This window comes from Paramacrobiotus metropolitanus, unplaced genomic scaffold, assembly GCF_019649055.1.
Source record: "Paramacrobiotus metropolitanus isolate TYO unplaced genomic scaffold, Prichtersi_v1.0 Parri_scaffold0000043, whole genome shotgun sequence".
Taxonomy (NCBI): Eukaryota; Metazoa; Tardigrada; class Eutardigrada; order Parachela; family Macrobiotidae; genus Paramacrobiotus; species Paramacrobiotus metropolitanus.
Genome location: NW_026570263.1, coordinates 827107 through 839959, shown reverse-complemented (window position 1 = coordinate 839959; position 12853 = coordinate 827107). Strand labels below are relative to the sequence as shown.

Sequence of the window (12853 nt, the reverse complement as noted above, 5' to 3'; positions counted from 1 at the left end):
TAACGCTATTTCATTTTATCGCAACCCGTCCATGCGACGATATTAAGCGTTAATCAACGTCATTCCTTTTTATGGTGAACGTAGATATGTACTCGCACTATACTATACAGTCGGTACAATGTCATATCCAGTCATCCTCCGGTAGCGTAGTATAATTATTGTACTTAGTATTCGTGCCATCTTTCTCGAAGCCCGTTCAAGCTAGTGTGCATGACGATCCAGTCATCCAGGGGACAGAAATTAACCATCTCGCAAAATGTGCCTGTAACGGTATCGAATTTCTTGCTAATTGCATGTAGCGCGTCAGGAATCACCTGCCAAGCTTGATCACATTTTTGTAATGTTAAGAATTACAACAACAACAACACTAACTCTCGGGCATTACGTTATCGAATCCGCTGGTGGAACGGAAGTCTTCCTCTAGGTCTCATACGACCGCATGTGAATTGAGAAATGTAATATCCGCGACCTGCTGTACTCTGTATACGTAATTCGGTAAGGCTAGATATGTACAGTACATGGGTTTTCGTTGTTTTTTCTGTACTTCTAGCAAAACATGCATCTTTCGTGCTCCCGCCTTTATTGTAACTAGATCGAGTGAGTTAATAATACACGCCATACCGTGAAGGTAACAGTGAGTAGGATGACCTTACCAATCAGGAATCGACAGCGAAATAACATAATACGCGCAATACGGAATGAATGAAATCATTGCGAATGTAGTAAAAGCCATATTTAATGTGTTTATTGGCAGCACACCATTACGTAAACGGTACTAATGAACAACATTACGAATAGCGGCTGCAACGTGCTGATGCCGTGCTTAAACAATGTAGGGTAGAAATACATAAAGGTCACGAAAATATACTTCCTTATAAATAACAGGCAATATGGAACATATGCATGCGCCGTTGCGCCCGAGTACAGTTTATATCTGTAGCAGTAGAAATAACTGCAGTACTTAGTACATATCAGCGAGTCTAAAGGAAAGAGAGTTAATTAAAAGAAAATATCAGTAGATATGTAGTTATACTTCCTTGGGATAGCCGCCGAGGTCGTGCCACTGCTTGTCCCACATGGCGTCCGTGCAGAGCTGGTCGTCGCGGTGGAAGAAGTCGCGGACGCAGGGCAGGTTGTGGACGTGGTAGCAGGTGTACTCGCAGCACAGCGCCAGGCCGCCCGGCGTCGGCTTGCACTGCTCGTGGCTGCGGCAGCTGTTCCCGTCGCCGGGGTACGCGTCGGGGCAGACGGTGCCGTCGTCGCTGCTGGAGCTGGATGAAGAGGAGGAGGAGGAGCCGGAGCTGGAGTTGGTCATGGAGCCGGAGCTGGAGGAGCCCTTGGAGGCGTACTGCCCGATCTGCGCGCACACCGAGTCCACTGCAATCACGTGTATATGCGCTATTAATTCGTTTAGTTGTCCTTCCGGTCGCTATCTGCCTCGTTGTGTTGCACAGTTGCAGCCATTTCACTTGTATACATAATTATCGTGTACATTACATACTTCTATGCAACCTAGATTTACAGCATCGCTGTTCTGTTCTGCAGTAATTAAGTCAGTGAAGGAAGGAACCAGGCACTAGGCAGTACGCACCGTCCAGACAGATGCAGTCGTGCCGGACGCCGTGGCAGTCGATGGTCACCACACCCGAGCTCTGCAGCGTCTTCTTGCACAGGGACTTCTTCTGGTACTTGAACACCTCATCGCCGCGCTTGCACCGGTACACTTCCGACTGCAACAACGGTAACAACATCGGCATCATCGCGAGACCTGCACTGTAATGCAGCTATTCGTTCCGTCATGGTACCGTGACTATGTGTATGCGTAACGTGATCAAGTACAGATACGCGCATTAAGAAAAATTAATATTATGTCGTGGTGCCGAGTAATATAATAGTACCTGGTATTGATTAGTAAATCACCTTAGTCAAATAACAAGAGATCTAGAAAGCGGAAATATATTATTATACATGACTGGTCACTCCCGGTACATGTACTCGAACACGTGTAAGCACAGCAACGCTACCGTAGGAATAATTATTCAATAAGTATTAAGAGCGTGGTCAGCTTGATATTACTACGAGTATTAAGTATTACTTATATCAGTTATATGAGATAATTAATTGGTACGATACCTACCCTAGCGCATTCGTTAACTTACGTCGCAGTGTTTATTGCATGTGGCCGGCGCCGGCAGGAGCAGTACGCAGAGGCAGCCGGCAACAAAGAGCGCGCAGCCCCACGCCCACTGACCACTGGTCATGGATGGCATCACGACGTGCTAGGGATTTACGTGGCCACTTAATTCGTCCCGCCACTGATAAGATCGATCGGACACGTACGTATAATGCGGCGAAATGAGCGCATGCGGCAGGTGATGTCGGACAGAAAAAAGGTAGGTATAAATCGGGAAGAGGAACTAAACTAGAGGGATCATCCGGTAAGCGGACAACCGGAAGCGCTGGTCAGCTACTGTTTGATGGCAGATACGCAGCCGTAACGTATTGTTATGTCAGTTGTCTTAATGCACCGTTAATAAAAATTATTACAATAATAACAGCCCGTTGTTAGAAATTCCCCATAACCGATAATGTTAACCCAGCGTTGACCTGGCCGCTCGATCACAACACTGGCAAATCAGTGTGGCATGTCAACAGTTGTCCGGGCTTGCCTTTGCCCTGTTTCGTGCATATCTATCGGTCCGCCCGACCCGCCCTCACTCCTCAGGTCATCCAGTTTTTTTGCCTTGCCGGCGATGATGTCAGACTGCGGATGCTTCGAATAATTAATTATGGCCAGCTGCAACTGCGATGCCGGTTGGTTGGTAGCTAGTTTTGGCCTGCTTCGCTGTACGTAACTACGTATTCTAGGCAAGGAATCGCGTATCGATATCGGCATGGCCGGTGAAATGCATTGGTTACGATGAACTGCGGCGATAAAGGACAACACAATGCACATTCCCGTTAACTGCCTGCTATGCCGGTTTTTTTCTGCCGACTGATCGGCATCGTCAACGTGGCAATTGAGCTCCTAATTGGTTTGCCATGCTGCTGCATTGTACGGAACTAGGCAGCGATTAACATTGACTATGGTCCAAAGGTCACCGGCTGTACGTGTCAGGAAACGCATTTACTCTAATTATTGTTAGGATGTATACGCTTTAGCTGAATTAACGAGGAAGATTAACAGTGTCGGTAAAATAATGAAAATGAGCTGATACAAAGTATTTTCCAACGACCAACGTAGGCCAAATTTGTAATATTTTCGCCGCCCAAAAAGGAGACAATTGGCTAGCTTACGGCGTGGAGCTGGAGGATATGTTTTTTCACCATTGGAAAATCAGAATAAATAGTAAATAATAATTTACGGATTAATGATAGTAATGTGAATGCACGCTGTGCAAATTCTGAGACATTTAATTAGAACTGCTCGTAATCGACTTATATCGGCATTTATTCGGTAAGAACGCATGTATCTGTATATATGGACTATGTATGTACTCTGCAAGTAATAGATATTACCAACTATATAATAGATATTACCAACACACGGTACGTAACTGGCTCTTGGAAAAATATGACATGAACATTATTGTGATATTGCTATGTTTTATTATCATCGCCAGAATTCTACATAATATTTTATTTCCAAGCAAGCACAGTAATACGACGCAATAGCCACGCGGCTTGTAGGGTACAGATGCGTCGGCCTAATCGATATCTCATCAAGTGGCTGTAATTACGAGCATATACGTATATACCATTTACGTTGTTAATATAACATAATTATACAAGTAATATAATCCCTGTTAAGCGATCAACCGAAGTGCATGCCCCGTTAATTACTTAAATGACACCTGACACCGGTACAGCCATGATAAGGGAACATACGAATTACATAGTGTTTGTGTAATTATGCGCACACTGGTTTTATTTGGATGATACTCGACGCCGTGTGTAGTAACCGTACGGAAGATAAACCATTAGTAAAATTAACAGCAGTCTGTAATACTTATAACACATTAAGCAATCCCTCACCGTGATAAAGCATCGGTTTGTCAACAAATTCTATCCAACTTGACCCGATGCCATCGTAGATAAAGCTCAGTACCGCACTTGTCCCGCTGTTTTGCTCTAATTCTGCAACGCGCACACACTACCAGAGTAACCTCATTGTTAGCTGTATAACCTTAAAGTTGATCTAAATACGGGTATCTGTATTTGTGGCAGTACGATCAAGGACGACGGGGGTCACGTTGCGCTACATTGTACTGCGGATGGAACTGGCGTAGCCCACGTCAACACCATATATTCCTGTAGACATCGGTCTGGTATATAATACTAATGCGCAGGAATGCCAGTACTCGTGCCACATGCTGACGACCCGTCCGCGGCTGACCCGCCGTGCACCTGCCCGGCGGAGGGACACGCCCCTCACTGCCGCGCTTCGGCGGCGGGGCCCGCCGTCCCTCCCCCTGCCGATTACCGGCCGCCCCCTTACGGCCGGGCCGGTCGAGGCCGCATGCCTCCGCTGTGCTCGCCGCGCAGCTGCCTCTTTATCCTCCTCCTGGCCCTGTTGCTGGACCCCCTCCTGGGGCTCCTCCTCCCGGCTGACTTCAGCCAGTACCACCCCGAGGGCCAACCGCCGCTGCGCCCGCTGCCCGTCGCCCAGCCGCCCCACGGCGGAGCGGGAGGAGCCGGCTCCTTTTTCCGGCCGATCGTGCCCTATGGCCGGCAGCCCGACCACCAGACTATCGGCTGGAAGAACCAGGTCGGTCCCTCATATTCAATGTTTGCCATTATAATATGTTTTAGATTTTCTAACCGGCATATTAAAAAACACGATGACTGTTTATATATACGGATAATCGTATAAAAATGTGGATTGCATAATTATATAAATTTGAGTGCTGTATATATATAATAAATATATATAAAACGCATATGACCTTTACAACGAATGCGTACAAGATATGTGAATATAAAAAAAGACATATAAAGTGCTGTCGAATAATTACTCTTGTTTGTTTGCGGTCACACCGGTACAATAATGATTTGTTATGGTATATTTGAGAAGAACACGAGTGATCGGTAGGTGGCTCTCCGCAACATCTTCTCCGTGCCCAAACACATCCCCGACCAGCCACAGGACAACTCGCTATACGGCACCTCCGCGGCGGTGCCCAGTAACCGCATCTTCCCCGGCCTAACCGCCAGCCCCGGGCGGGAACTGCGCAAGCGGTCGCTGTCACCGCGCGACCTGAAGCCGGGTGACCCGGCGCCGCCCTTCTCGCTGGTGACCATCCAGGGCAGCGTCCGCTTCCCGCAGAAGCCCCTCAACAACGCCCCCATCCTCATCCACACCTTCGACAAACGCTCCGGCTTCCTGGAGGCCCTCTGGAACACGCCGCACTCCTTCGACGGCATCATCAAGGTGCGTCTTAATTAAACAATGGCTTTCTCAATGCGGAGAAAACGTTTGAATGTGTAACAGGGTCCGGCGGACGCCCAGTACATCTTCCTGTCGACGTCGGCGTCGGCGTACGCCGAGGCGCAGTGGATGCGCAAGCAGCTGATCAACCGCATGCTGCAGCTGCAGTTGAGCGAGGCGGAGATCGGGGAGCAGCTGCAGCGCATGCACTTCGCCACGACGCCGGTGTACGAGCTGGGCAACTGGATCCCCGACGTGCTGAAGGAGTGGCGCTGCGAGGACCACAACTGCGGCTACTACCAGGCCGTCTTCCTTCCGGACAGCGCCGCCGTCCCGCTAACCCACAGCACGCTCGACTGCCTCATGTACGACGAGAACTGCGCCGGCCGAAGTACGATACTAACATTTACGTTTACATGTACCTCCGCTCACTGTCGTTTTACATCGCTCGTAGAATAATTACTAAAATCAGTAAACATATGTAACAAGATTTACGTATGTATGCGTGTGATATAGTGAACGGTCGGCTGCAGCCGGTGGTGCTGAAACGGCAGGACGCGCGCTACGACTGGCTGCCCAACATGTTCGTCGGCTTCGGCTCGCGGGCCACGCCCATCCTCTTCGCCGGCGCCGGCTGCGAGCGCAATCCGATGGTGCGCGGCAAGATCGCCTTCCTCACCGACGGAGGATGCTCTTACTTCAAAAAGGTCACTGTATTTTAGTCGTTTTGTATGGCAAGTATATATAGGTCGCTGATTATGCATTTAAATGGTTACTGCTTATTGCTTATATCAGTAATCACGGTATATAGATATATGCAGTTCGTATATATGTGCCGCGTAATATGTACAAGTAATCAAAGGTCACCGTCTTATATATTTATCAGAAACATCTCTAGTATCAACACTCCAAAATTAATGCCGCTGTTACTTGATTTGAGGACTAAATACATAGCTTATGTATGATCAGTCTAATATGCTTTACAGAAAGGTCACTGTCTTGTATATCTCATATACGCATATGTGGTTATATATCAGGCCTAATACGTGCTGTAGAATGGTTACTCTGAAATTATCGACGATATTTATATACGTATACGTCTGATGGACACTGTGTAATCTTCTGAAATACCATCGTTAGAGATGAATTAGCTGTATAATAAACTGAATGTCCGCGTAGGTGTGGAATATGCAGCAGAGCGGGAGTCTGGGCGTGATGGTGGTGGCGGGGAGCGGCGAGCCGATCCGCGACATGAACTGCCAGGGCGGCGAGTGCAGCGCCGTGCTGTCCATCCCGGCGACGATGGTGCCGTACGACGAGCGCATCATGGCGCTGGCGCGGCAGGGCACGAGCATCCTGGTGCGCTTCCAGACGACGCAGTCCGACAACTTCTACGTGGGCATCGACCGGCGCGGCCGCTTGCAGGAGATGGGCTGGTGCTTGTTTCCCAGCTTCAACTTCTTCGCCTGGCACATCGAGGGCATGAACTACCTCACCGACCTCCATGACCAGCTGCAGGGCATCCTCCCGCCGCCGCCCGTCGGACCGCCGGTCCCCGGGAAGCCGGTGCCGCCGCCCCGCGGAGAGCCCGAGGGGAAGGCCGGCGATCTGCTGGTCAACGTCTTCAACCACACGCGCATGCACGGCGAGGCCGGGGCCTTCGCGGCCGACGTGCAGATGCCCTGGGACGGACGTAAGACACTGCCGGCACGGTTCGGCGACCTCCGCAGTCTGGTCCTTAAGAGCGGCCGGCGACGGCTGCGCTACGGGCAATGGTTACTTAAATAACCTTCGCACTGTGTATTTGTACAACCAAACGAAAGCTGTACGGTGGTGGGTTGACGGGGCGGTATAATGGCTCATAATATCATGCTAAACCGGCGAAAATCCGTAAACATTAAACAGTCCATAGTACATTTCAACCAGGAAGTGATTAAAACATAATTATTTTTATGTACGTGCCAAGATTTGGTTGATTTTGCTGCGGAGGTTGTTTAAGAAGTGACCTTTGCCCTATGCGCTCTTTTGGACTGGACTGCGGCGTGGTTAATGTTAAGCGAGACAAACGATCGAGTATTAAGGGGATTGACGTGTTTTCTCATCTTGTTTACAGACCGCGTGCCGTTCGCCAAGCTGACGCTGGACCTGGAGCTGCAGTGCCCGCTGAGCACGGACCGCAGCTGCGCCGAGTGGGACCACACCATCCACTTGTTCGTCTGCTGCGACGACACGGCGCTCTGCGGCATGGAGATGGGCCGCTGGATCACCGCCTACCGCCGGTACGTGTCAATAACTATGCAAGCAAATCACGTACAGTAACACTTCCATCGCCAGTACTTGACCGAATATAGATAAAGTTATAAGCTTCTATTTGTTAAGTTTTCGTCACAGCGGGCAGTATATGTATACAGATCTGATACTTCCGGTTAAAGTTCATTTATGCGTTATAATACAGTATAATGTCAATAGGCCCGAATAGGGAGTAGGTACAGTATAAATAATCGTAAGTACAGAGTACAATACTGTATGCGTATGGTACGTGGTTCGTGTTTTAATACGAGCATGTAATCTGTAGGTACTGTGAAGTCATTTTAATTTGTATTGCATAATTTGTGAGGTATGTTATTAATCTACAACTACCTTAGAAATATGCAGTGGCCGTGATGGGCGTACATGTATCGTCATTCTACAGAGTATATATAATATAGATATTTATATACTAACGATAAATATATATATAGATATCTAAAATTTATATTTGTTGCTTATTTTGTAGTGGAGTGGGGCGCTGGCTAACGGACGCGACGCATTTAATGCCGCTGCTGACGGCGCAGTTCTGCAACTTCACCATGAAGCACCCGCCCTGGACGGACGCCTGGTACCCGGTGCTGACGCTGCGCTTCTCCGACCCGCTCGACTGGATACGCGCCAACCAACCCGGTATACATGTACAGATAATTTATTGACTTATTTCTTTACGTGCGTACAGTATGCTAAATTATTTTTAAATATGTCACATAATATTAATTGTTGTGGCTGTGCTGGAATTGGTCACTTTCGAATATGTAAACGGGCCCCCTTTGAGCAGGGGGAGCGGCGCCGAAGGGCGGCGGGCCGCCGGTGTACCCGGAGCACATCGAGCCCATGTTCGTGGGGTCGGAGCCGTTCGACCTGACGTACGAGAGCAAGTTCCACGACTTCCACTTCTTCCTGCCGCCGGACGTGCGCCGCGTCACGGCCTACTGCCTCATCACCGGCCACGGCTCCGACAACAACAACTGCGCCGAGTTCTGCGTCACCACGCACAACCTCCTCGTCAACAACGCCAACCTCAACTCCCGCGTCTTCACCAACGCCGGCACGCCGCACGGCTGCGCGCACCGCGTCCGCCAGGGCACGGTGGCCAACCAGCACGGCACCTGGTTGTACGGCCGCAACGGCTGGTGTCCCGGTACGTCAGTCGCCTGCCTCAACCGCCCCGGTGGTCAATCAAAATTATAATTTAAAGAAATCATAATCCATTAAATTGTCAATTTACTGCCTTGCTAATCATTAAAAAATTAATTTTCATTTTTTTAATTACAGTACTGTACTTCATTGAGTTATGCCGGCGTCAACCGCCCTGCGGGCGGATAAAAATAAAATTAAAAAATTACAGGAAATTAATCTGGCGGTCTATCGCTGATGGTTTAACAAAACAGAAAAAGGATAACAAATTAAATTGTTGTTGTACGGGTGGTTTTTGCTAGGCGAGAACGTGACGCCGTGGATCGTGGACCTGACGGAGCAGCTGCGGCCTGGCCGCGAGAACGCCATCCACTACGAGGGCCTGTACAACAACTCCAAGCCCAACCCCACCTCCAACCCCGGCAACATCATCATCTCCTGCTACCTGTCCTTCTGGAAGGACTTCCACCCCCACCACACGCTGCCGCCGCCCGCCCAGCCCCAGCCCTACCACAAACTCATCCTCCCCGGACTATAATTATTATCACTATTTTTTATAAAATATTTTTATAATTATGTACGATAACTGTAATAACTAATCTCACTGCAGTCGTTTACTATAATTATTGAACGAACGGATCAACAGTTGGTAGTTGTTGTTTTTGTTAAATGATCGAAGAGAGGAGCCGTATCAGTGTGTTAGAGAACAAGTAAAAAACTAGAGCTGCGCTCGGCGCTGCCGCGGACTATCGACAAGTCAGCCAACACGAGTCGCGCGCGCAACGCGGACAGCGCAGCTCGTCTACGACAACCAGAACCAGCGTCATCAGCAGCCACGCCCCGGACGCCGGGGCGTGGCGCCTATCCACACAAGTGGGACGTCGTCCCGTCCCCAGGGAAACCGAGCCAGTGGTGAAGGAAAGTTTGTTTGGAGTCCGGCGGAAAGAAGGTAATACAACTGGACACGTTGACGGGCGGGAGGCGGGCCTTTAGGCGTCCCGCACCGCGGTGCTCGTCTCCTTAGCCTGATCTCCGCCCGCGCCCGCCGCCGCTTCCGCTGCCGATGATCCGTCCTGGCTGGGCTGCGGCTGGCCGTCCTTCTCCTTCAGGCTCAAGCCCATGATCGCCGCGTTGGCCGCCTCGCCCGCCGCCTTCTTGGCCTTGGCCTTCTTCTTCTTGTTCGTCTTCGTCCCCGTGCTCAGCGCCTCCTGCTCAATCAGCAATCATTCAATGAAATACTAAACAGGATACTACATAATCAAACAAACGTATCGCTAAATAAAGCAATAAATGAAATGCTAACTCAAATACTAAAGAAAATAAGAAATCTAAACGAAATATTATAAATAAATACAGTACTGAATAAAATAGTGAATAAAATACACAACGAATAAATAAAATGATGAGTAAACACCAAATAAAATAGTACCAGGTAAATAAGCAATGAATTAACCACATTAGACGCCATTAGCAATAAATTAACCACATCAGACGCCGTTGCAACGATTCTAATGTGTTGGTGGGTGCACCTTGAGGTCGGCGTCGGCGATCTTGTGGTCGGACTTGTAGGCGTCCACGTCGAGCGGGAAGCCGGAGATCTTCTGGAGGCCGGTGGCGGTGATGGCGACGGTGCACTTGAACTGCGCCACCAGGTCGCCCTCCTTCTCGTACAGCACCGGGAAGGGCGTCAGCAGGCCGTGGTTGACGCACTCGGCGATGCCCAGCCGCGCCTTCTTCTCGTCCTCGAAGTAGCGCAGACAGAAGCCCATCATGTCGTACTTGGCGCCCACTTCCGAGAAGAAAGCTACAAGCACACACACACAATCAATAATTAACAAGTAAACAAAAACACACCGCCAAGAGCCAGGCACAAGTAAAAACTAAGCCATTAACTGCACTGCAAATGCAGCCAGATTTCTTCTTGAAACAGATAAAACACCCTTCGACAATATTCAATAAAAGCAAGGAAAAAATAACAAAATTAATCAGCAAAATTTAATTTATTGCACAAATAATTACCCCGGGAGGTCTTCATGCGGAGCGGATAGGAGGAGTCGGTCTTGCGGTAGATGGTGGTGCGCGCCGTCACCTCCCTGGCCTTGCCCTCGCCCGTGCTGACCAGGATGTCCAGCGCGTACACTTCGTTCACGTCGAACTCGGACTTCTCGTGCTCACGTCTACCACACAGGCGACACACCGTTAATTCAACAAAAAAGCACAGCTAAATGCAGTCCAGCACAGTGAAGAATGATTGGCGATACACACTTTTGGGCCTCGTTGGGGTTCTGAATGATGCTCTTCTTGCCCTCGAACTGGTTGCGGTACAGCTGGTGCGAGAGCATGCCCTCGATGGGCTTGCACTGGAACGCCTCCGCCGCCTTCTGGATCACCTCCGTCACTTTGAAGTTCTGCCCAAACAAGATCCATATTTTTATAATAATCATTCAAATGACAGAATAAATACTCCACAAATATATTAACTACTGCCTGCAATTACACACGCCGCACGTACATCAACGCCGCCCTTAATGAGGCGCATGGAGGCGTCCAGGGCCGTGTACGCCGCCCGGATCACGTCCGCCTTCCGTCCGCTCGCCGGGTTCTCCTGCAATCACCACTAGTTCGTTTCGCTTCAAACAAAAATTCTCCAAGTAGCAAACAAAATCAATAACCTTCTTCCTAGCCGAAAATTATTTCTTATTGTGTTACAAAAATTAACTAATAGCCGAATCCAACATTAAAAATAAAGAAATTATTATGCGATAAATGAGCGCTATTTTATTAGAATTAATCGATATTAAATTGAACATGAAGAAGTACACCATGCGGGTGAAATAATTAAAATCAATGAATTAAAAACTGCCAAAAAATTAGGAGTTACTCGTACAAGAGTTATTCAGTTAAAATTAATAAAATTATAAATGCATCATCGATTATTCGTGTCTTGTAAAATGAAATTAATTACAAATTTCAAAAAGGATGCCACGTAATGCGCGATAATGTCATACAGCCAATTCAAAGATGCACAGTTGAAAATGTAATAAAAATCCTGTGACTAACCTTCGTAGCGCCAACCACATGTGAATATCCAACACTGGCGATGTATCCGTCAATGTGCACGGCCAAATCACTGCAGGAAGAAAGCAGCGCTCAATAAGCAGTCAAAACGGCGATCAAGAGCCTGGCATACATTTTGACGAGGTCCCCGTCCTTCAGCACGACGTCCGTGTCGTTCTTGAGGGGCGAAAAGTGGCAGACGCAGTTGTTGACGCTAATGCACGTGGGGAAGGCCACACCTGTCAACGCAGTGCAGCGCATCACACAGCTGAAGGTAAACCAGCGGAGTGCAGCGAACCTTTGCGCAGCTCCTTCTCCTTCTTGAAAATCAACGACGTCTCCGCGATGATCAGGGCGTCGGCCGCCTCGCATAACTCCCGCACCGACTGCTCCGCCGCGCATTTCTCCACCACACTCTTTACGACCTCTGCAAGCAAAGAAAACGCTTGCGAACGTCTGTCTCCAGCAAAACAGCAGCAAAATCACCACAGATCAGACCACATAATTCCCAGTTCCACCCGACTGCACGCTTCTCTGTACAGCAGCGTGGAGCGGATGGGCGACTACAGGGAGACGCAGCGCCTGCGCCCACTTACTGTTAGCAATTTCTCCGGCTAATTTGTACTTGTTCAGCACCGCCACATTCGCCACGGTGCACTCCTCGGGCTCGTCAAAACTCGACTCGGACGACGAGGACATTTTCAAGAGGGTGACAATAAATACCTAAATTTACGGGTGCGCGGGATGAAAAGTGATAGAATCCAGGAAAAAAATGAGTACAACAAGAAAAGAGAGGAAATCTCGAAAACTGCAGCACTCCGTACCTAATTTCACAACCGCAAAGCAGCGTCAAAATTTTCGAGCAGACAGATGTGCTCGGTTCCATTTCCACGCAGGCGCTGGAATTCATCAGTCACGCTT

General features: G+C 48.9%; 3 protein-coding genes across 3 annotated transcripts; 1 reads left to right on the top strand and 2 right to left on the bottom strand.

Moving 5' to 3' along the window:
• Positions 1 to 712: 712 nt before the first annotated feature.
• Positions 713 to 2773, bottom strand: LOC129590974 (uncharacterized). The gene is made up of 3 exons (XM_055486442.1): positions 2160 to 2773; positions 1592 to 1730; positions 713 to 1377 (listed from the first exon to the last, which is right to left on the bottom strand). Exons 1-3 carry the CDS (start codon positions 2268 to 2270, stop codon positions 1028 to 1030), a joined length of 600 nt encoding a protein of 199 aa, XP_055342417.1. The 5' UTR covers positions 2271 to 2773; the 3' UTR covers positions 713 to 1027.
• Positions 2774 to 4116: 1343 nt separating this feature from the next.
• On the top strand, positions 4117 to 9611 carry LOC129590940 (uncharacterized). Its single transcript, XM_055486389.1, has 9 exons — positions 4117 to 4768; positions 5093 to 5431; positions 5492 to 5819; positions 5945 to 6135; positions 6608 to 7121; positions 7542 to 7707; positions 8205 to 8368; positions 8517 to 8879; positions 9178 to 9611. Exons 1-9 carry the CDS (start codon positions 4352 to 4354, stop codon positions 9411 to 9413), a joined length of 2718 nt encoding a protein of 905 aa, XP_055342364.1. The 5' UTR covers positions 4117 to 4351; the 3' UTR covers positions 9414 to 9611.
• LOC129590941 (proliferation-associated protein 2G4-like) lies at positions 9509 to 12760 on the bottom strand. Its single transcript, XM_055486390.1, has 9 exons — positions 12529 to 12760; positions 12231 to 12359; positions 12066 to 12171; positions 11936 to 12005; positions 11388 to 11480; positions 11141 to 11283; positions 10895 to 11052; positions 10405 to 10679; positions 9509 to 10083 (listed from the first exon to the last, which is right to left on the bottom strand). Exons 1-9 carry the CDS (start codon positions 12629 to 12631, stop codon positions 9865 to 9867), a joined length of 1296 nt encoding a protein of 431 aa, XP_055342365.1. The 5' UTR covers positions 12632 to 12760; the 3' UTR covers positions 9509 to 9864.
• Positions 12761 to 12853: the final 93 nt, after the last annotated feature.

What these genes read in the sequence shown, in the direction of transcription:
- LOC129590974 (XM_055486442.1), bottom strand. Translation starts at nt 2,270, where the DNA reads ATGCCATCCATGACCAGTGGTCAGTGGGCGTGGGGCTGCGCGCTCTTT. An exon ending in CATGCAATAAACACTGCGAC is followed by an intron (nt 1,731 to 2,159) that starts GTAAGTTAACGA and finishes CCGTTGTTGCAG; the next exon opens with TCGGAAGTGTACCGGTGCAA. An exon ending in CGACTGCATCTGTCTGGACG is followed by an intron (nt 1,378 to 1,591) that starts GTGCGTACTGCC and finishes ACGTGATTGCAG; the next exon opens with TGGACTCGGTGTGCGCGCAG.
- LOC129590940 (XM_055486389.1), top strand. Translation starts at nt 4,352, where the DNA reads ATGCCAGTACTCGTGCCACATGCTGACGACCCGTCCGCGGCTGACCCG. An exon ending in CGAGAACTGCGCCGGCCGAA is followed by an intron (nt 5,820 to 5,944) that starts GTACGATACTAA and finishes CGTGTGATATAG; the next exon opens with TGAACGGTCGGCTGCAGCCG. An exon ending in GATGCTCTTACTTCAAAAAG is followed by an intron (nt 6,136 to 6,607) that starts GTCACTGTATTT and finishes ATGTCCGCGTAG; the next exon opens with GTGTGGAATATGCAGCAGAG.
- LOC129590941 (XM_055486390.1), bottom strand. Translation starts at nt 12,631, where the DNA reads ATGTCCTCGTCGTCCGAGTCGAGTTTTGACGAGCCCGAGGAGTGCACC. An exon ending in AGCCGGAGAAATTGCTAACA is followed by an intron (nt 12,360 to 12,528) that starts GTAAGTGGGCGC and finishes CTTTGCTTGCAG; the next exon opens with AGGTCGTAAAGAGTGTGGTG. An exon ending in GGAGAAGGAGCTGCGCAAAG is followed by an intron (nt 12,172 to 12,230) that starts GTTCGCTGCACT and finishes CTGCGTTGACAG; the next exon opens with GTGTGGCCTTCCCCACGTGC.